Genomic DNA, 21807 nt, shown 5'->3' on the forward strand with positions numbered 1-21807 from the left:
TTCCCAGTGTCACAGCGCACTGTCCACGCACAGCACATGTCAGCTAACATGTCTACTGTGGTGGTAAAATGGCACACTGTACATAAGCCTTTCAAAGTCACAATCCCACAGGGACTATTCTAAAACACTGTTCACTTCTTTATGCCAAGTTAAGATTTCTCAGGAGCCAGTCCTGGTCCTTGTGTGTGCAACAGCTTTAATCCAATACTTGGGAGGCAGAGGCAGGAGGATCTCAGAGTTCAAAGCCAGCCTGGGCTACAGAGCAGTGAACTAAGCCAACTAAGGCTACAAAGTGAGACAGTCTCAATGCATCTCCAGCTTTTCTCAAAGACTTTACCTATGAGCGCTCTGTCTGCATGTACACCTGCATGCCAGAAGAGGGCATCAGATCACATTACGTGTTAACCACTGTGTGGGTGCTGAGAATTGAACTCAGGACCTCTGGAAGAGCAGTCAGTACTTTTAACCACTGAGCCATCTCTCTAGTCCCAGTTTTGTTTTGTACAAAAGACAGACAGTACTACTAAACTACTGACAGACTGATCAGTAGACAAACATCAAGAAGTTACACACGTTATAAAAAGAATCCTATTTAAATTACTAGAACACATGGCACAGGCATGAGAACTGATCTGTTCTCTCGATAACTTCTTGGGTTTAGTCAACTACATGAGAAGCTATATTTAATTACAGAGCACATGGGCTGGAGAGATGGCTCCGTGGTTAAGAGCACTGACTGCCCTTCCAGAGGTCCTGAGTTCAAATCCCAGCAACCACGTGGTGGCTCATAACCATCTGTAATGAGATCCGATGCCCTCTTCTGGTGTGTCTGAAGACAGCTACAGTGTACTGTCATATAATAAATAAATCTTTAAAAATAAAAATCAGAGCACAAACACAACACCACAGGTCTTTATGTGCGAGCTAGTTTTATGTCAACTTAATACAAGCTACGCTTTTGGGAAGAGGACCTTAACTGAGAAGATGCTTCTACTCGAAGCCTGTGGGGCATTTTCTTGATGACTGATGCAGGGCGGCAGCAGTGACTTCACTCCATGCAGGTTGGTTTGTAGTGGGTACAGGAGAGCAAAAAACGAAACGGGGGGAAAAAAAGCAAAAAACTGAACAAGCCACAAGGAAGTTAGTAGGCAGCTCTCCTCCCTGAACCTCCATATGTCTGCCCCGACTTCCCTGAATGATGGACTATGACCTGTAACATGAAATAAACCCTACCCACAAAGTTGCAATTTGCTAGTGATGTTTGTCAAAGCAATAGAAGTCTACTTAGGCCCTTCACCCTAGGTCCATTTGTGTAGGAGAGGAGGAAGTCAGAGAACCATCTAAAAACCCCAGAAGCTCAGAGTAGGAGTGGAGTGGCAGGGATATTAAATAAGACTATATCGTTACAAGGCTATCGGGTATGTACATCTTAGCACATAAAAATTAATTCCCACTGATTCTACCTACATGAGCAAAGAAAGGTGCGACAACTGTCTCCACAGGAAGGGTGACGCCTGAGAAAAGGCTTTATAGAAACAGCAAATGATCTGGGAACTGCAATGAAAGTACTGAGTACTTACACTGAAACAGGAAAGGGGAGGTGCCCCGACAACTTGCCCATCTGCACATTGACAGACATATTCTCTATTGCCCAGACAGTTGACAGCTGCCGGGTCAATGACTAAAAAGATCCGTTAAAAGGTGTGGAGACTCACTTCTGCCATCCTAGCCAGGAAGATTTCTGTGAGGTAGAAGCCAGCCTGAGTTACAAAGCGATCTCCACAATAGCCTGGAATACAATTGTGATGTCTCCAATATGTACACTCAAACTCCTGTAAAAACAGCCCAGGAGGGGTTGGGGATTTAGCTCAGTGGTAGAGCGCTTGCCTAGCGTTAAGGCCCTGGGTTGGTCCCCAGCTCGAAAAAAAAAAAAAAAAAAAGAAAAAAAAAAAAAAAGCCCAGGAGGATTGTTGTCTCTCTGAGATGATCCCAAACCGTCATTTCTTGGTCCTGTTTTTCTGTTTGAGCAGGCAGGGTGCTGTTATACAGCGCTAGCTGACCGTTTGCTCCATGTCCCAGACCGAGTGACTTGTAGTCGCTTACCTGACTGTGGGGATTACAAGCATGCACCTCCACTCACATCGGCTTCTTGTAACTACCACACAACTGAAGGACATGAAGTAACACTGGTCTCGCAATTCCTATTCATGACCGAGAATGAATTTGTGCATGTTCTTGCAGTAGTGAGGGGAGAATGTTCAAGACCTCAGAAGCAGTACTCAAGCTTCAGTGAGCAAGGTGAAGGCAGCAGGGGAACACGGGGCATTAGATGGACAGTTCGGCAGGCTGTGTGGAAGGAGGTGTGTGAGCGACAGGTCTGTGGGAAGGTGGTAAGTACTGAAATACATGCCTGCTCCGGCACAGGAGAATGCTCACTAGTGCCGAGGACAAAGTACAGCACAGGACAAGGTGTAGAGAATGGCTTGTGCCAACTAGGACAAGGTAGTGTTTACATATTCTGCACTGCTCGCCATAGACCATTAAGCTCCAGGTAAACTTGGGTGTTAAAACTGTTGAAACTTTGAACTAAAATTTTATAAAAATTTCAAGTTTGAGAAAAGACTCAACTCTTACAGAGGACCTGGGTTCACTTCCTAGCACCCACATGGCAGCTCATAACCATGTGTACCTCCAGCCGCAGGGGATCTAACATGTCTTCACCACAAGCATTCACGTGCACATTCTCATTCATCCTTCCCCTCCCCTCTCCTCTCTGCCTCTCTCTCTCACACACATAGGCAAATGCTCATACACATAAGGTAATTTTAAATTTTTTTTAATAAGAAAAAAATCTACTCAGATCCATCAGATCCTAGGTGATACTACTAAAAAACAAACTGACTTGGGGAAGACTACAAAAGTTTCAGGATAAAAGTGACTAGATAAAAACACGTATAAAACTTTCTTTTCAGTCTAACGGAGACAGGGTCTGTCTCTACACAGCCCCTATAGCCTGGACGTCACTTTGCAGAAAGAGAGCCTCAATTTGAGGGAGACTGGATGGACCGTCCTGCCCCCGTCTCCGGAACGCTGAGCACAGGTGCGCACTATCACTGCCGACCTGCCGTGAAGCTTTTAAAAGGAAAAGTGAGACATTCGAGGATCTAAGCAAAGGGGGCTTTGTTCTTCGAGAGCAGCCGTAACCTGTGATGCTCTGCCTGCAATCTCCCAGACCAGCTCTCCACTCAGGCCTGTTACACATGAGCTGGCTGGTCTAGATAGAGTCCTGAGAAGACAGGACTGGGAGCAAAAGATCACGCTGATTTCCATTCTAGATCTGAAGCAACAGAAAAAACTACTGAGGAAATGTTTTTTAAAAACAAAATTAACAAAACAAAACTCAACATGCATCGAGACACATATCTTGGAGTCATTTAGTGTATTTTAAGACAATGGAGTAACTTTTGTAGGCTGTACAAAAAAAAAAACCAAGCACACCACTGAAGAAATCAGACTAGGAATTTCAGCATTCATTCGTTGTTTCTGGAAGTCAAGGAAAGTAGCCAATTAAAAAATAACTCCACACGGCCTCTTCCTCTCAGGCAGCAAGCACGAAACACTAAGGGCAGAGCAGCTTACCTGGGGCAGGGCTCCTTCCTGCATGTGCGTTCTGGGGATCCGCAGTCTCCTCTGTTTGCCCATCTGATTCTGCCTCCGCTTTGTCCTGGGTCTCCTTGGCATCCTTGCTAAGACAAGTTCTCAGGCTCTCTCCCTCGTCGACAACTCTCTGGATCACAGTGGCAACAGCAGGAGATCGAGCAATGGTGGCAGACAGGACAACAGGAGTACAAGGAGGAGAAGCTGGCGGAGTTGGAGGGGCTGGGGAGAAGGAAGGCAACGTGGACGGGGTGATGGGAGTCGGGGTACACTCCACTTTCCTTTCTTCCTGGGGATGCTCCAGAATCTCCAGTTCAAGAGTCAGTGGCAGCACTTCCTGTCTCACCATGTCCACAGTGTTCTCCTTGGCTGGTAATTTCTCACCAACTCCGTTCATTTCATTAATTAGGACAGGACTAGAAACGAGCTGGCCGTCAGGAGGTGCTGCACCACAGGGTTTCTTGCATAGACCACTGTCATCTGTTAGTGAAGGGCCTGGTGCTGCTGTGCAAGACGTGGGGCTGCGCACAGGGGGGGCGTCATCTTTTGAGGAAGAGAGTTCACACTTGTCCTCAGCAGTGAGCAGCTGCTGGCTGCTAAGGGCAGCGGACATGGGGGAAGGGAGTGAACTCCGGGCAAGTGGAGGAAGGGTGGCGGGTGATGAGGTCCGAGGAGGCTCTGGGCTGGGCTCTCCTGCAGCAGTCTCGGGTGTCTGGCCTGCTTGCTCTTTCTTTTCCCCACTAAGCACGAGCCTAAGGACTGTTGAAGGAGACGGGAACACTGGGTCTGGTTTTGGCTTTTCTTCTGGGGGAAGAGAAATAAAATATTTTAAGAATAATTTTGAATCATAGAATACACAGCATTGTCTTAGGCCAAGTCTGCCCATCGCTTACCCATACTTGTGGTTAAGAAAACAGACCAAAATACCAGACTCCAAAGACACTGGCCTGGTTGTTTTCTAGTTACACTTCCTAGGCCTCAGTCTCCAGGACACTAACACGTGACACTTGCTCAAGAGTAGGACAGGGGATCAGTTTACTATGTGGTGATGTCAGGAGAACGAGAGGAGAACGAGAAGCTAACCTCAGATCTTCCCCACACACCTTACTTGCATCCTGGGCTCATGGTCCTCTTGCCTCAGCCTGCTGAATGCTAGGATTACAGTTCAGCTCAACTGTTTCTAAGATAAAACAGCCTCTGCCTCTCTCTACCGTGCTTCCTGTGACTATTTTTATACTAGGGGCACATTACTATCCATGTACAATAGTATAAAGACCAATAATCAGAAATCAAATTATTATAAACTCCACAAGCACTTTAACATCAAAGGTGGTTTCAAAATTAACTTTTATTTCTCCAAAAAGGTTCTAACCAAAAACAGCGGCAGTGAGGGAACGGAATCATCGGTTTCTTAAAAAATAAAGCAGTTCCTCAAAGGGAACCAGAGCTAAGGATCCAATAAACCATTCATTGGACTTCTCTGTGTGGGAAACGGTTTATGTGTGTGTGTGTGTGTGTGTGTGTGTGTGTGTGTGTGTATAAATAACATATGCTCTGTATATATTTCAGTTTATATACAAACACTCCATGTACAGAGAAATAAGAACAAAGCAGAAACTGATAACCATAAAGGAAAGGAGTGCTAATCAACCAAGTTATTGGATTCCAGGTAATGACATGGGAGTCACTGAGAGAGGAAGGTCTCTAATGTCCCCAACATGGGTTTCTTCCTTGAAATGTCTAGTTATCTAAGACAGCCAAGTCTGAGCGACTCTCCTCTCAATGTAGCCTGCACCCACGAAGATGACTACAGCAGTGTGAAGTCTGTGAATGAGAGCACTGCCACCCAGAGAAAGCGGAGCACATTACCATGCTAAGGAGAATTCTTCACAGCTTCAAAATTCACTCCATGTGCTGGGCAGGTAGCTAAGGCGTCTGTCTACCTACGACACTGCCCCTTCTCATCACAGTAAGGAAAAGCAATAAATGCTCAACGCCAAATTTCTCAGATTAAGTTGGCAGGGCAAAAAATACAATACATGGGAAGGAACTGTATGTGTTCATCACACACGTGTGTGTTCTCTGTTGATCACGTCTAACACAGCTCTGACAAATTCCCATCTTTTAGGGCCACTACCCAGGCCACACACAGCACATGGCACCACTTGGTTACGTCTAAAGTTACCCTAGAGATGCTCACTGTTCTGTAGAGGACTTATTTACTTCAACATGTCTGGGGACTGGAGACACTTTCTTTCATTTGCTGATCCAGTTTCTGCAATGAATGTATCATAAGAATGACCAACCCGGGGCCTAGACAGGAGCTTGGTACTATGTTCCATGACCAGCAAGCAGGTGCCATGGCCATGTATTAGGAAGAGGCCAAGAGTGGCCACATCCTCTATCTGAGGGGCAATCCTGCCCTGAGTGCCAATAGAGCTCCAGCTGGGTCAGGGTAGAGTTGCAACAGAGTTGCTATTTCTGAATGCAGAGTGGACTTTCCCCAAAAATATTAAGACTGACTATACGGACTGCCGTGTCCATCTCTACTAGGGCCCTGCACCCTGGTATCAATCAAAACGCTACACTGGCTCTGCTCTTTAAACACACAGAAAAGCCTTAGCGCTTGCGCTCTTGCGCTTGCTCTCTCTCTCTCTCTCTCTCTCTCTCTCTCTCTCTCTCTGTCAGTCAGAGGTGAACACCAAGTGAAGTTCCTCATACATTTAACAGTTCTCTCTTTATAAACACTGAGTCACTGTCTTACATCCATAAAACATTAAACATGGGAACTGGTGCACCCCCACTCATGAGATGGACTTCTGAGAAAGCAGGTTAATAATGGCAGTTACATTTATTAAGTACCTAGCACAAGCTGGGCTAATAGCCAGCCTGTACTGTTCCCTTCATTACACCATCACCAGGACAGAGACTACTGTGTTTATGTTTTACAAAAGAGGAAACAGAGGCTTAGAGATTAGTTCTGGTCCTAACAAGCAAATGATTCAAGGGTGACTTCAAAGCCCACATTTTTCTACTATGGGGTAAGCTGTCAGATGGTTCAAGCAGGAAGGACATTTTGTTACCAGTGCAGACCCTCAGCAGTGACAGATCCACTGTAAAGACAGAAAACCAACTAACGGGAACAATAACAGTGCAGTCCCCCTAAGCTGCTCCAGGCCTAGAACTCCCTACACAGACAAGGTCAGACCCTGCCCAATGGTGTGTGTAACCACACCCGGCTTATAAATCTTTTAAGTTAAGTGCACTTCTTTACCATAAAAGGAACTTAATGTCTGAAAAGCAAGCATAAAGAAAGAAAAAGGCATAATCAAACAGAACAAAATAAACCCTTCTCTTGAGAGCACTTTCTAGTAGCATCTGAACTACAACTACAAGTGGTATGCAGTGCCAGGAGCTCCTCTGAGGCTGGGGTGCATCTGTGGGTAAAAAGCTTGCCTAGCAGGAGCACCACCACCACACGAGTTGGGAGAGGTGGTGCACACCTCTGATTTAAGAACCCAGGAGATAGGGCAAAAAATCATGAGTCATCCTGAGCTACACATGGGCGAGAGGCCAACCTGGGCTTCATTAGACCACACTTCAGTGTAAAAAACAACACCAAACAAAATCCTCCCTAGTCCTGAAACAACTTCACATATTGGCAATCTAGGAGAATACCCAGAAAATACTTGATGTGAAGATTTCTTCAGTCACAAAGAGCTGCCGATCAGTGCTTTAAAACACAGTACTTTCCAGACAGTCTAAAACATTTGCCAATCCACCCACATCTGTATGTCAGCCAGACAATTTTTTTTTACTAATTCAAATTTCTTCTAAGAAAACAGTTAAAGGAATTCTACAATTTTACATTTTCCCTTCCTGAAAATTATATAGGCCTAAAAGTGTCAAAATAGAAATAGTTCATATTTTTAAAATTTGAGCAAAATTTGTTTTGCCTTCAAATAATGTTGTCAGGCAGGTCTGAACTCTTGTTACCTAGTATGTTATGGATGTTTTTATAACGGAGCCTCGTTGTGGAAGACGTATGCAAAGATGTATTCAACAGACTCGTGCTCAGTATGCCCAGGTGGATTACATCTGTATAAAAGGCACTAACATTTTAAGGAAAATCAACTAAAGGTTAATCGTCACTCTGAGTAAATCAAAGAACGTTTGCTTCAAATGTGCTACTGCCGGCATGGTAGGTAGCTAAATCCTAAAGGCAGGAGGGTTATAAATCTGAGATCGGTTTGGGGTATATAACGAGTTCCCAAACAACTTGAGCTTCAAAACCAGGTCCTCGTTTCAAACTTTTTTTTTTTATGGAAGTGCTTTAATCACTGGAGATAAAAGCAGTTTCCCCAAAACCTACTACATCCTCTGCAAGGCCGATAGCTCTGTCCCTGGAACTCAGCACTAAGCACACATGAACAATCCACAGGTCTGACTGCTGCAGTGGGGACGGCCTAAGAAGCAGGCCAGTTAAAGCTTTTATCTTTTGGTTTACAATCATCTTATGAAAGTCTTTAGGCTGTCAACACTCAATGAGGAGGAGGGCCTTGTATTTCACTGTATCCCTTCACCTTATGAAAATCTGAAATCGGCAGGTGTGGAAGTTCTTCTGTGACCTCAGCTCTCAGGAGGCTGAAGAGTCAGGGGCCAGCTCGGGCTACATACCAAGTCCCAGGCCAGTCTAAGCTACAGTATGAGACTTCGTTTAAACAAAACCACCAACAAAGAAACAAACAAGCTTTTCAAAAGATTGAACATAATTAATTTGTGTGAAACAAAACCATTTGAAAAAGTAAAAAACAAAATGGAATCATGCTAAAATTAAAAACATTTGATAGTATCAACAATAACATTAAAAAGTTCTAGGGCAGCTAATGCATCAGAGAAACCCTGTCTTGAAAAATAAAACAACAATAAAAAGCCCCAACATCAACAAAACACCCCCAAAAAGCTAGCTATAGTAGGAGGGACCTGATGAATGGCAACCTCTGAGAGTATTCGCTGGTTTCTGATCCCTGGAGAGTGAGGACAGAAGCAGAAGAGAGCAGCCTCCTGCTCCTGCTCTCTTTTTCCTACTGAGCACTAGATACGAGCTCCATAAAGGTAAAGCTAAAATCCATTAGGGAAGAAAAGACTACGTCTCACTTTCAAATGCCAGAGCTTTTCCTCCAACAGGTATTGTATTTACTTTCAATGAGCACCTGGCAGCTTGTGTGTGTGGTCAGTAGCAGGAAGCCCATACACTCTTCCTGCATCATACAAGTAGGTGGAAAGTCCTCCCAAGAACCCTGCCCCTGGCAGTTCACTGAAGAAACTGGAAGGCCAAGTGGGAGGCCCTAGCAGCACATCACAGTTGGGTCCTCTGTCTGCTTCCAGCTCTAGCTTCTGTTCTCTCATGGGGTCAGGCTTACAGGAAACACATTATCTTCTCAGAAATACAACCAGCCCAGGAATGGTAAAGTACACGCCTGTGCTGCTCGTGTGAAACAAGCTATAGAGACATCTGCTTTAGTTACTCCCCTCAAGCCAAGTGTTTACTTACACAGACAGCAACAGCAAGGCAGGTGCAATGTTAAGACCCTTCCCTCCCTTCCTACCTGATGTCTGCCGGGATACCAAGGGCAATGGCATTATACAAGAGACTAAAGATAGAGGGAGGAAACAGTCATACACAAACCTTGCTTCTGGTCGCTAGCTGCAGTGACAGGGGTGCTGGCAGCAAGATGAGTGCTCTCCACAGTCCCATATACCACAGGGCTGTGCTCAGGGGCCTGGCTGGGCAGCTGCTGGGATTTGAAGTACAAAAAAGGGTGATAATGAGCGCGCGAACATAAATACCAGCAACATGGAAGCCAAGCAAGGAAGGGAGACAGGGGGGTGAGAGGTCACAAAATTAAAAGAAGAGTGGGGCGGGGGTGTATACAGGGCAATTGAATAAAACCGGGAGAGGAGGACAGGCAGCAGGGGAAGGAGGAGAAGAGATGATTACTATTAACCACAGCAGAGAAGACAGCTCAAGCACCCGCACATCCACGCCAGTGTTCCTTCCAAGCACAAGCTGCCTTACAGCAGTAATGGCTGCCACAGTGGGACAGGATTTAACATCCTCCTAGACTGGCTAAAAGTTCTGGTCAGCTCTACTTGTAAAATACTAAGCAAAGTACTTCATCTGCCCAAAGCAGGGCAGACCAAGCATTTGAAGAGTTTGCCATCCAGTGACTGACTGAAACAAGCATGTGGAGAGGCCCTGACGGCTGCCACTGCCTCTGGGATCTCAGATGGACTGCTACGTGCAAAGTAGCTGAGGTCCCTTTTGACCTCACTAAGGAGTCAGCTCTGTGGAAACTCTGAAGAATCTGAAAAGCAAGTGACATCTCTGGCTTCTCGGGACAGGAGAACTCTGGCCATTTTATGCTTGGCCATTCTCTGGTACTAAAAGATGCCTGCTAAAATTGGAGCAAGCAGGCTGTGGAAACCAGAGTCACTGTGCAACTTAGAGGGAACAGCATTACACACGAAGGACAGACACACTCTCTGTACCCATTCCAGGAAGATGCATCTGGACTCAGTTACACAAAAGCCACAGAAGAAAGCAGGTTCTCTCCCAAGGGCGACAGCCTGTCTTTGGTAGCTCAATATCCTACACTGAATTCTAGAGAGATTGCCACAGAAGCCCTGCACTACTCTAGGCAGGGAACGAGCAGCGCAGGGCGATTAAGATATGGGCCACTTACAGGAGAGGGCGAGCAACAAATACTTTCAGTCAAGTGTCTTAGAGTAGAACTAGGCAGGCGTGGTGGCGCTTGCCTTTAATCTCAGCACTAGGAAGATGCAGACAGGCGATCTCTGAGTTTAAAGCCAACCTGGTCTAGAGTGAGTTTCAGGGCTTCAAAAGGAAATGCTGTCTTGGAAGGGAAAAAGGGGAACGATGAATGTAAAAGATCATTTCTAACAGACAACACTGCTTTCTAGGGTGTCTAAGGTGTAATTTATACACAGCTGTATGTGCAGATGGTAGAATATCATGAGAAAGGAAATAATGTCACAATTTTGCAAGCGTATAAGAGCATGAAACCGATCACATTGCACAGTGATTTCTCAATGATGGCTACTAAGATTATAGTAAAGATAAAGTCACCATTTTTATTGTGAACCACAGAAAAAGAAATGGCAACTGCCACAACTGTCCTGAGTCCTCATTTTCAGGGGAAACACATATTAAATAAGGAAATTAGGAAGGCCTCATAGCCAACATTTAAAATGTTGATTCTGTTCAATTCTATGGGCTAAAGACATTTAAAAAGGAAAAGGAAAGAATCCAAGTTAATTTGTGTCTTAATAAACAGTTAATTACACACAGGAGAAAATTTTGTATGCTGTGTTGATTAAAGAAAATACCACAGAGGGTTGGGGATTTAGCTCAGGGGTAGAGCGCTTGCCTAGGAAGCGCAAGGCCCTGGGTTCGGTCCCCAGCTCCAAAAAAAAAAAAAAAAAAAAAAAAAAAAAAATACCACAGACTACAGCTTCCCAGAAGGTCAAGTCAGGAACTTTCTTCTTAATACTTGGGTTAAGAAGAACCACATAAACCACTTAGGGCGGTAAACAGCTACTCAGAACCATAAATCACTGAATACCAGAAGTCCATCTACAATGCCTTAAAACAATATGAAAGGAATAACTACTATTCACTTGTTTGATACAAGCTCTTTCTGTACAGCGCAGACGTGCCCTCAGGCAGTCCACACGTCTCAGCTGGCTTGCCTGGTTGTGCCTAGCTGCTGCTGGGAGCCTGGTCTCCAGCGTGCCAGGTGAGCAGTCCAATCACTAGCCCTACAGACATTAAGAATTAACAGCCCTAGAAAGCGGCGTCCTCAGAGAAGGAAGTTATGGAAACATGTCAGTACTTGTGGAAAAGTCAGATGTGGTATCATGCACCTGTAACTCAGGGAGGCAGGGACAGGTAGATGTCATTCAGCTATTGGTCTGCCAGCCTAGCTGAATGGTTTCTGTTGACCTCCACACACCAGGACCCCAAAGCCCATGAAAAAAGTACCAGAGGGCGCTGGCGTAAGCTCAGCCTGGGGATAGAATGCACACTGGTTGATCACTTACAAGGTCACCGGCCAGCTAGCCTTACCTAACTTCAGGTTCACTGAAACCATGGTTCAAAAAAAGGAGATGGATAGTGGAACAAATTTGAGTAATCAATCACGGTCTTATTGGATTTAAGGTCCATTCTATGAGATGGACCTATCCCTGAAATTATTAGAGTTGCAAGAACTTGAGAGTAGATGGCCATGGGCTACTTGCTGCTAAATGAAAGAAGCAGCAGAACGACTCCTAAGAACAGATGGCTAGAGCCACAGACCAGTGCTTCGCTCCGTCCTCTTCAGAGAAGCTTCCCCTTGCAGCCGACAGGAGTGGAAACAGAGACCCAGAGCTGGACAAAGTGCAGAGAGTGAGAGACTTCAGACACTCAACCCTAAGTGGGACGTCAAACCCTGCCCACAGAGCGCAGGCATCTTTGTGGAAGTTGCTCAGGAGTAGACACAAATGGACACCATTTTTGTGGGTCGGGGGAGAGGGAGGGGGGCAGGGTGATAGGTTATTTCTCTACCACCAGTGAAATGAGCCAATTCAAATCAGATTAAATTATATTAAAGGCAGGTTTACTGGGAAGCTGCTCTTGGGCAAGTTCACTGATCCCAAGGATCGAGACCAGGAGAGTGGCTTGGGGAAGAGGAGAGAAAGGTTCACCATGAAGTAAGGAGGGAGGGAAGGGAGGGAAGGGAGGGGAGGGGGGGAGGAGGGAGGGAGGGGAAGAGGACAGACCAAAATGTTGGGATAAGGGCTGGAGAGGCGGCTCAGTGGTTAAGAGCACTGACTGCTCTTCCAGAGATCCTGAGTTCAATTCCCAGCAACCACATGGTGGCTCATAGCCATCTGTAATGGGATCCGATACCCTCTTCTGGTGTGTCTGAAGAGAGCCACAGTATACTCACATACATAAAATAAATAACTCTTAAAAATAGTGTAAGGATTATATAGGGAGGAGTCTGGGGTGGGGGTGGTAGCAGCCCAGCCTCTGCCCTGGAAAGTTCAGGGCTGGGGGCAGGTATAACACTTAGGAGCTGAGAGATGCTTGGAGAACCTGGAGGCAATTCAGTCCCTTGTCCCAGGTCTGAACCCAAACACAGAAGCTTTTTGTTTCAAATTTTTTGTCTTATTGTTTGGTGTGCGTGCGTGCGTGCGTGCGTGCGCGTGCGAGAGAGAGAGAGAGAGAGAGAGAGAGAGAGAGAGAGAGAGAGAGAGTGTGCGAGCGCGCATGTGAACTCAAGCATGAATGAAGTTGGGTAGATAGGGAGGTGGGGGTAGGGGATGGGAAAGATTTATGACCAAAATATGTAAAAAAAATTTACTAAAAAGCAAATAAAGAAAGAAAGATGGATACTGATCATGAGAAAACACCCAGCACTGTCCTCAGACTTCCACACATACTCATATGATGGCCACTTGCACAAACATGTACAAATTCACACTTAGGTACACACATGCACACTGACATGACCACACGTATACAGGAGCACACAGCCAAGGCAGTGTCTTGAGTGGGCAGGACTTTAAGGCCCAGCCACCTACTGGGCCAATCATGAGGCCGCCACTGAGGGAATGCTGCCACTGGCTTAGCCGTGTGAGCGAGCACTGCGACTTTCACCTTATGCATTTCACACTCGTAATATGAAGAAAATGACAAGATTAACATAGAAATACTTGAATCTCGGGCTTTTAGTCTTGATCTATCATAATCTCAATTTAAACACCATGAGCCCAGAGAGGCCTTCACGTCTTCCCAAACCATGAATGTCATGAAGTGGTTCACTTAATGTGTCATAAAAATCACAAAGTACATTAAATATGCTCTCTAATCGTTACATCTGGAGCCACGCAAAGAAATGAACTCCACAGAAATAAATCTATTGACATACACACAGAATTCCCAACCCTTACCTCAGTAGGCATCAGTGTAAAAAAGTCCCCAAAGAGTGAGGGGAACAAAAATACGAAATCATAAAGAAGCTAGGTAGTTACAATTAAAGGTCAGGACTAAATCAGCAATCTCTCTTCACTGCTTCAACAGTTTACAATTTGTGCCAATGATAAGTTCTATCCTGTTAAACCTTGATAAGATGTAGGTTCTCATGGCTAGAAGAAAACACACGCAGAGAGAGACACAAACACAGAGATACACAGACACACACACAGTAAAAAGGGAACCTAAACGAGGGCAGAAAATGGGCTTCCAAGAACATACAGGAAATGACTTTCTAAATTCTGGCTAAGATGATCAATCTTAATAAGGACTCAGGAGCAAAGAACAGACTCTTTGAGAAATTTACTTCTCCTAAAAGCAGATTAACCCAGGTATATGCCCAGCCCGTCCCATACTTCAGTACTCCAAAGAGGCTGAGACAGGAGGCTTACCATAGACTCAAGCACTCACTGCCTGTGCGGTGAGCCTGTCTCACACCACAGCAGACAGACAACAGCCACGAAGCACCTGAGAGTCATCTCGCTAGACAAGGCAGGCAGCCAGCACGGCGGAGTGCAGCTGCTACTTTGGGACAGAACAGTATGACGACGGCCTGGGTACCTGGGCTGCGGGGAAGACAACAGTAATCTAGAACTATTCTTCATGCTTCTCTGCACAATTCAGCCCATAGTTTCTGTCCAGAAAGGGTGACTGCCCAGTGTTCACCATCCAGGTCTTGACTTGCCTATAATGTTGGAAAATTTACATTTTGAAATAGCTGGAGTAGGGGAGATGCAGAAAAAAACCCAATATTTTCATTTGTGAAAATTGTGTAGGTTGTGGGGCCATGGGTGTCATGTACTAGAGCAAACACTTCAACTCACAGTACCAGAGGGAGACAGGGCAACAAAACTTGAAAACCTAACAGCTCATGCCCACCCCATTACCAATGAGAGAGAGGCAAAGGCTTCCAACAGCTATGTACCAATAACATAAGCTGAAGACATCCACTGGCACCATGACACATTCCTTCAATGTCGCATACTCCATCTCTATAGGTTCAACTGATTTCCTTTTAAAAGGCCATTCAATAACATTAGAATAATTCTCCTATAAAATGTTTCCCAGATTTAACATGTATAGATTCAGAGAATATAAATATTCTCAGTGAAGTATGGCCTTCAATGAGAAACACCCAAGACAAATAACAAAATAACAACACATTTAATGACATCATTTAGAAGAAAGAAAACATATTTCTGCTGAAGGACAGACAGACTCACTGACAGTTCTTCAGCTGTGAGAATCTATGGGAACTAAGACAAATTCTCCAGAACAGTATGGACCTAATAATATCTAGTCAAAGGAAATAAATACCAAGACAAGGGGCACAAAAACAATTACTGACTCCACCTGGCTATAAATGTGATGTTGGAGGGCTAAAATGTTCAAAGACAGCACAGTCAAGGTCCCAGTGTATGAGAGGCTGCATCCCGGGAAACAGTGAGTCTGAGCTGGGGGGCGGGGCATGTGAACGGAAGTCCCCTAGTGGGTAGAGTGCAAGATGATGAATCCAGGCAGAAGGAAAGTTCACTCAGGGTCTCTGAGCAGAACACTGTGAATGACCAGTGTGTACAGGAATAACAGAAGAACAGGGGCTGGGGAGATGGCTCAGTGGTTAAGAGCACTGACCGCTCTTCCAGAGGCCTTAGGTTCAATTCCCAGCAACCACATGTGGCTCACAACCATCTGCAATGGGACCCTATGCCCTCTTCTGATGCATCTGAAGGCATTGACAGTGTACTCACATACGTAAAGTAAATAAATATTAAAAAAAAAACAATAACAAAAAAACAGAACAGGAGGGCCAGGAAGGTAGGGTAAGAGGAGGCAGGCAGGTCAGAACAGAGCAGGACCAATGGGCTATACACAGGCATGGGATGTGTGTGTGTGTGTGTGTGTGTGTGTGTGTGTGTGTGTGTGTAGAGAAAGAGAGAGAGGGAGAGAAAGTATGTGTGAGAGTGTGTGTGTGAGGGGTTGGGGATTTAGCTCAGTGGTAGAGCGCTTGCCTAGCAAGCGCAAGGCCCTGGGTTCAGTTCCCAGCTCCAGAAAAAAAAAGAAAGAAAGAAAGAAAAAGAGAGTGTGTGTGTGAGCAAGAGTGTGTGAGTGAGTGTGTGTGTGTGAGAGTGAGTTTGAGAGAGAGAGACAGAGATGTGTGAGTGAGTGTGTGTATGAGAGAGAGAGAGAGAGAGAGAGAGAGAGAGAGAGAGAGAGAGAGAGAGAGAGAGAGAGAGAGAGAGAGAGTGTGTGTGTGTGTGTGTGTGTGTGTGTGTGTGTGTGTGTGTGTGGGTTTGCTCTCCACAGCAATGGGAAAGGGAAGAATGGACTTTCCCCAGCAATGCAACAAAATCTGAATTCTGCTTTAGAAATGAAGTCCAGGAGCTCAGCTGTTAAAGCCTGGTGCTCTTGAAGAGGACACAGGTGGTTCCCAGCACCTACATATTGGCTAACAATGGTCTGTAACTTCAGTCCCGGAGGATCTGATGCCTTCCTCTGGCCTTCACAGGCAGAAATCAGGCATAACACACAACTACACATATGTAGGAAAACACTCAGACATTCAAAATAATAAATAAATGTTTAGAATTTTAAAAGTAAAGCTTAATCCGACTGCGCACGGAGGTTGAGCCAGAGGGAGTGTAAACCGAAGGACACAATTCGTGATTAATGCAGTCAATGTGCAGGAACTGAAGCGGGGCCTTGAGTAAATTTTACCTAAATACAAGTCCGGGGAGCTCCGGGAAGACACGAGGGTGAGAAGGAAGACAGTAAGATTTGATTTGTTATGTATGAGGGCGGGAGTTCAGCCTTTATGCTTGAGATGCTGTAGCATAACATCTAATGGAGACTAAGTACAAAGCCGCCCAGGACTTTTTCCTTGAGAATCATCAAACAACTTTCTATGGTTTATAAATTACCACATCACAGCAGCAAAAAACAAACTAAACCATGTATGTCAAGGAATGCCTTTAACATATAAAAGGCTCTGCAAAAACTCAAATATTACCCTAAACAAGTATAAAAGACAGTGTATCTGCAACAGAAAGTACAAGACAATAAAACTCTTCACTTCAGAAACCTTAGTAAGAACTAAGTCTGATCATTTTCCTAATCTGTCATATAAACAAAACTGTAAATAATAGGGATGCTATGAGACTGCTGCTATGGAGAGGAACAAATCGAGTGGAAGGGAAGGAAACACTGTAACCCAAAATAGGTAGAAACATCATTCAGAATCACTTTGTTCCATTTAGATACAAACTGGAAATAAAATCTGATGGCCTAGCAATTAAACTGTTTAACATACAAACAAAGGAATGCAGGCAGGCCTTTAATGTATAATAAATGTGACTGTCCCTTGGGAATTACAACTGTGGATAAGCATGAAGTTGATTTCTGTATGATGAATTAAAAATATACTATGACAAATGTTTTATTTAAGCCCAAAGGTTTAGAACATATGCAAATGTATACATACATGCATACAAATTCAGCAAAAGGGGTCTGAAAAGACCTCAGACCTGGGGCATAACTTCCTGTACTTCTCTTTACTGTTACTTCTAGAGATTTATCATCTGTACACGTACAGATATAGTGCTATATTAATTTTTGTTTTGTGCTTTTTTGTCTCATGTATCCCAAGCTGCCTTGAACTCAATAGTTAGCTGAGAATGACCACGACTTCTGTTCCCCTTGCTTCTGCAAGCTCTGAGATGTAGGGCATGTGCTACTTTGCCCCAGTAAGTTGTTCTACTTTTCTAGATCTAACATGAATGACAGATCAAAGATGCTGGTCCCTCTTAACAATGTGTGTCAGTTAAGATGGTTAGTCTCCACTCTTACTGCCTGGCATTCCTAAAACAGGTAGTAGGGGAAAGATACTGGGCACATCCCACCACCACAGCTCTGAGTCCAGTGTCCAGAGGGCATGTTACTGGCTTACAGGCAATAGCTGGTGTCATCTCCTGCGGCCATTAGTACCTGTGCTGCCACCTGCTGAGAGCCAGGTGCAGCAGCATGTAAGAGAATTATTGTTACCCCAGCCCCATCTCCTATTCCTCCTCTGTCTCCCTCTCCCTGGTCAGCCTGTTTCTCTCTTTCACCCTTCTCTGTTTCCCTCACCTCTCCCCATGTCTTCTGCCCCTTTTCCAGGTCCCTGTTCCCCTCCCTTCCCACAAAAACCTTTTAATACTAGGCCTGACATATGTGTTAGGGGTCCCCTGGTGGAGGCCTGCCACGTGTCCCTTACTCCTGCTGCAGTGTATTTCACAACTTGTGTAAAGTGAAACCTCACAGCCTAAAAGGCTAGCTCACTCAGAGTTTGATTAACTATAGCTTACAAAAATAGGAAAACTAAATCGAATGAGATTGATGGTTTAGGTAACCAACCTAAAGTACACTGGACACTGGCTTCACTGGCTTCTACACACAGTATAAGAAAGCTCAGCATTGGTCTTAAGTCAATGGAGTTTCCTGATTGCTTTAAGACTACTGGGGAATCTAAATTGTATCTTGAGATATTTTGCTAAAAACAGATCCAGTGAAAGTCATCTCTTGAGTATAATCCACTCTAAGCAACTTTTTGTGGAGGGACTGGGGCGGGGGAAGGGGGGCTGAAGCAGTTTGTCTGTGTAGCCCTGGTTGTAAACTGGCCTCTGCCTTTCAAGTGCTGGGACTAAAGGTGTGCACCTCCACACCCAGTTCACAATTTACTCTAAATCCAAACAGTTACCATGCAACAAGGCCCTGCTCACCATGACATTTCATTTAAACACAAAGAATGCAGGCCAGGGTAGTCCCTAAGGCCTGCCATTCAGAATAGTAACATACTTCATTCAAGGGCGAGCACTAACACTACTATAGTAAGCAGAACAACAATGTGACTTAACTGTGTAACTTCATCTTTACTGCAGTCACCACTGAAAAGCACATTATGCTTCCCAGCAGAGAGTGACCCACTCCACTCATCAGTGCCAAGGACAAGAGCAAGACAGCTATTTTAAAAGTGAAGGAGAGATTTTGTTGTTTGTTTGTCCTGCCTCCAAATTGTACATGCAGAAACCTTCTTCCTGATTGGATCGTATACACTACTGACACAAACAACAGTGTATCTGTACCGCCAACCCAACACGAGGAAGCAATTAATCGTTAACGTCTGAGGTGACTTACTAACAAGTGGTCACAGATTTCCATTTCCTGGAGGTTGTGTGTGTAGAGATGGTGGCTCTGGCAATTCCCCAAACTACAGGAGATTTACTTTCAAAATGTGCCAACAATTCAATTCCCAACCTTTCCCGGACCCGTGCTCTTTGGCACAAGACCCTTTACCAAGTTTTAGCTATATTTACTCTAAGGGTGATCCTCAAAGTGGGGAGGAAGGTATACGATGAACAGCAGCTTTTAAAATCTGTTTGGGGCCTAGAGAAAGAATTGGCTTAGAACTGAAGAGCATTTCTTGCTATTATAGAGGACTCAGGTTCACTTCCCAGCCATTCCAGGGGATCCCACACCTTCTTCTGGTGTATGGCACCAGACATGAGCCAGCCAGCGCACAGCATCACACTGCATGTGGACACCAACATCTGCCTTCCTAGTGCTGCGGTCCCTTCAGAGGCTGCTATGCGGCTGGGAACTCTGAGGGTGGAAGCAGCTCTTGAGCACCCACATCGTCAACAATGGCCAAAGGCCTTGCTACCGGGGAAAGGGGGGTAATAACATTTCTTCTTTCCCATGACGAGGCTGCTCTAAGAGTAGAGTCTGTGTCTCTCGGGTGAAAAGGCATACTTTTGTCTAACCCCGGTGCATGCATCTGCATTCGCATGGTCACAGGATGCATACTTTCTGTGTGTGATACAGAACATCTCTAGGAGTCACACAGAGGTCATTTAAAAACTTATGAAGGAAGACAGTCTATAGTTCCACTGACTCCTAGGGCAGACAGCCACAGTAAAAATTCCCTGACCCCAAGGTCCTCCCACTCAATGACCTCTCAGCAGCCATCTCTGTGAGCGTCAGAGACGCAGGCCTGCCAAGAATTCCACACAGGCTCTTCTAGCCTTGTCCAGTTAAGTTCCATGTGTGGCTGTTTATGAATCCCACTGACAGGACAGCCAGCATATCCATGACAATGACAATGACCTGAGACAAGGAAAGACCTGCCTCCTTCACCAGTCATCTTTGCTCACTACTGCAGCCTGTGGAGTGCCTGACAGGAAACATCCACAGCCCTTACAAAAGGCATAGTCCCGTCTTTTCACCTCTGTCTTTCTTTCCCTGTCAGCCCCACTGATCTCTTTGATGCCTTCATACTTCCTGTGGCCCACTGATAGGACCCCTCATTCCCACAAGCTCCATGAGCAATGTGTGTTTTGATTCACTTACTGTAGGCTAACTCCCTCACTCAGCTGACCCACAGATTCAGAGCCACGCTGAGTTGACTGTGCTGTCAGCCTTAAAAGAGAGCCTTCGAAGTGCAGCAGGGGGAAAAGTACAGCACTCAACTGTTTGCTAACTCCCCATATATATGTATATAGTTTTTCCTTACATTACATTTTTCCGTAAACAGTGAAGCTTATTTTAAGGGGTCTGTCTGTCTGCTTCCCCTTCTCTAACTCCCAGGACTCTCTAACCTGTCTCACCTAACACAGTAGTAATAGGTCTCTATGGTTTGCCACTGTGGAGTCTGGGCTGTACATCCCTGAACAGAGAGCACAGACAACCTGGGTGCCAGCAGTTGGCATTGCTATGGAAGCCACAAGCAACTACGAGGGGTCCCTCCGCCATGGGGTCCCATCCGCCATGAGGTTCTGGTCAGGTGCTGAGCAGGGTTAAAGCACTGTCACAATTTGTTGCAAGTGCAATCCTAGCCTTAGGATGCTGGGCAGAAGAACAGCCATCAGTCTGAGCTCAGTCAGGGCCCCATGATGAGTCCTTATTTCAGAAAAGAATACAAAAACAAGTTGAAGTCACCTTGGGGGTAAGTAGTTAGGTGCTCTCTCGTTGGGAGCACTCCTGGTGGATGAGCGGGGACATTGTGGGTAGGGCAGGCAGACTCCCTGGGTAGGAGCTAAGGGTGCTCCAATGCTACCCTGGCTAAGCAGCCGGCAGACTAAGCTGCGTGCTGCAATGGCCATTTGGAGCATTCCACAGATGCCTTAGCACACTGCACAATTATGGAGGTCTGCCCCAGCTCTTACACACAGCCAACCTGGTCTGCTCCAGTTGTCAGTTTGTGACAACTAGCACAGGGCTTGATGGACTCCAGATGACCCTGGATCCATTCCTATCTGGGACACAAGGGGAGCACCTCACTTGCTGACCTAGGAGAAGGACTGCTGCAACTGAGGTAAGGAGGCAGGCCTGTGATTGCAACAGATACAGCTTTTGTTTGCGAGGTGAGCTGTAGCTGACTCATACCTTGTCTGGCTACAAAAGCACAGTGCTGAGGCTCAAGTACTGACGTTGCAGGGAGATGCTTTCAAGGGTCATCCTTTCTGGGGATGTGACATGAAGTCCAATAAGAGGCTTGAGAAGTTGTACCTTGCCTATTCTCAGCTGTATGGACTGAGCTCACAAGAAAAAAAAATTGACTCCGAAGTGTTCCCAAGGGCAGAGAGAGTCAGTAGGAATGTCATCAGCAGGTGACCAGGTGGCAGAGTGCACAGCAGAACAGGCGAGGCAGCCAGGGGCTGCTTGGCAGCAAACGAGAAAGAGGCTGGACAGATTAAGAACAGCTAGGGCAAAAGAAGGTAAAGGGAAGATGGCAAGGGAGGGCAGAGGCCCAGCCTGAAGGATAAACACTGCAGAGGCTCATGGGAGACCGTGGAGCCTGGGCACAGGGAGAACAAAAAAACGTAGGTCTTTATAGCCCAGAGTTGTAACACTGCTGCTGCTAAGGGCCAAAGTATCCCGACTCCCAAGGCCTACATAAAGACTGCTGCCACTCGAGGGCACCACGTACTTTCAAACACCCAGGGAGAAGGGCTGCTCACCTACCTACGGTTTTATTCTGAACAGAGCAGAAAAAGACCCAGACTTCTTGCTAACTG

At 45.6% G+C, this 21807-nt stretch overlaps 1 protein-coding gene across 15 annotated transcripts in view; it reads right to left on the reverse strand.

Annotated features, from left to right (window-relative positions):
* Positions 1-21807, reverse strand: part of Eif4g3 (eukaryotic translation initiation factor 4 gamma 3) — a 218424-nt gene that overhangs the window by 77849 nt on the left and 118768 nt on the right. For 14 of the 15 annotated variants that reach the window (XM_032895707.1, XM_032895774.1, XM_032895728.1 and 11 more), the window contains 2 exons: positions 9347-9455; positions 3640-4461 (listed from right to left, as the gene is read on the reverse strand). In XM_032895707.1, the coding sequence (XP_032751598.1) occupies positions 3640-4461; positions 9347-9455 (931 nt within the window). The remainder of the gene's footprint in view (positions 1-3639; positions 4462-9346; positions 9456-21807) is intronic. The other variant, XM_032895715.1, reaches the window with a different exon arrangement.

Source organism: Rattus rattus, chromosome 1 (assembly GCF_011064425.1).
Source record: "Rattus rattus isolate New Zealand chromosome 1, Rrattus_CSIRO_v1, whole genome shotgun sequence".
In the NCBI taxonomy this organism is placed as follows: Eukaryota; Metazoa; Chordata; class Mammalia; order Rodentia; family Muridae; genus Rattus; species Rattus rattus.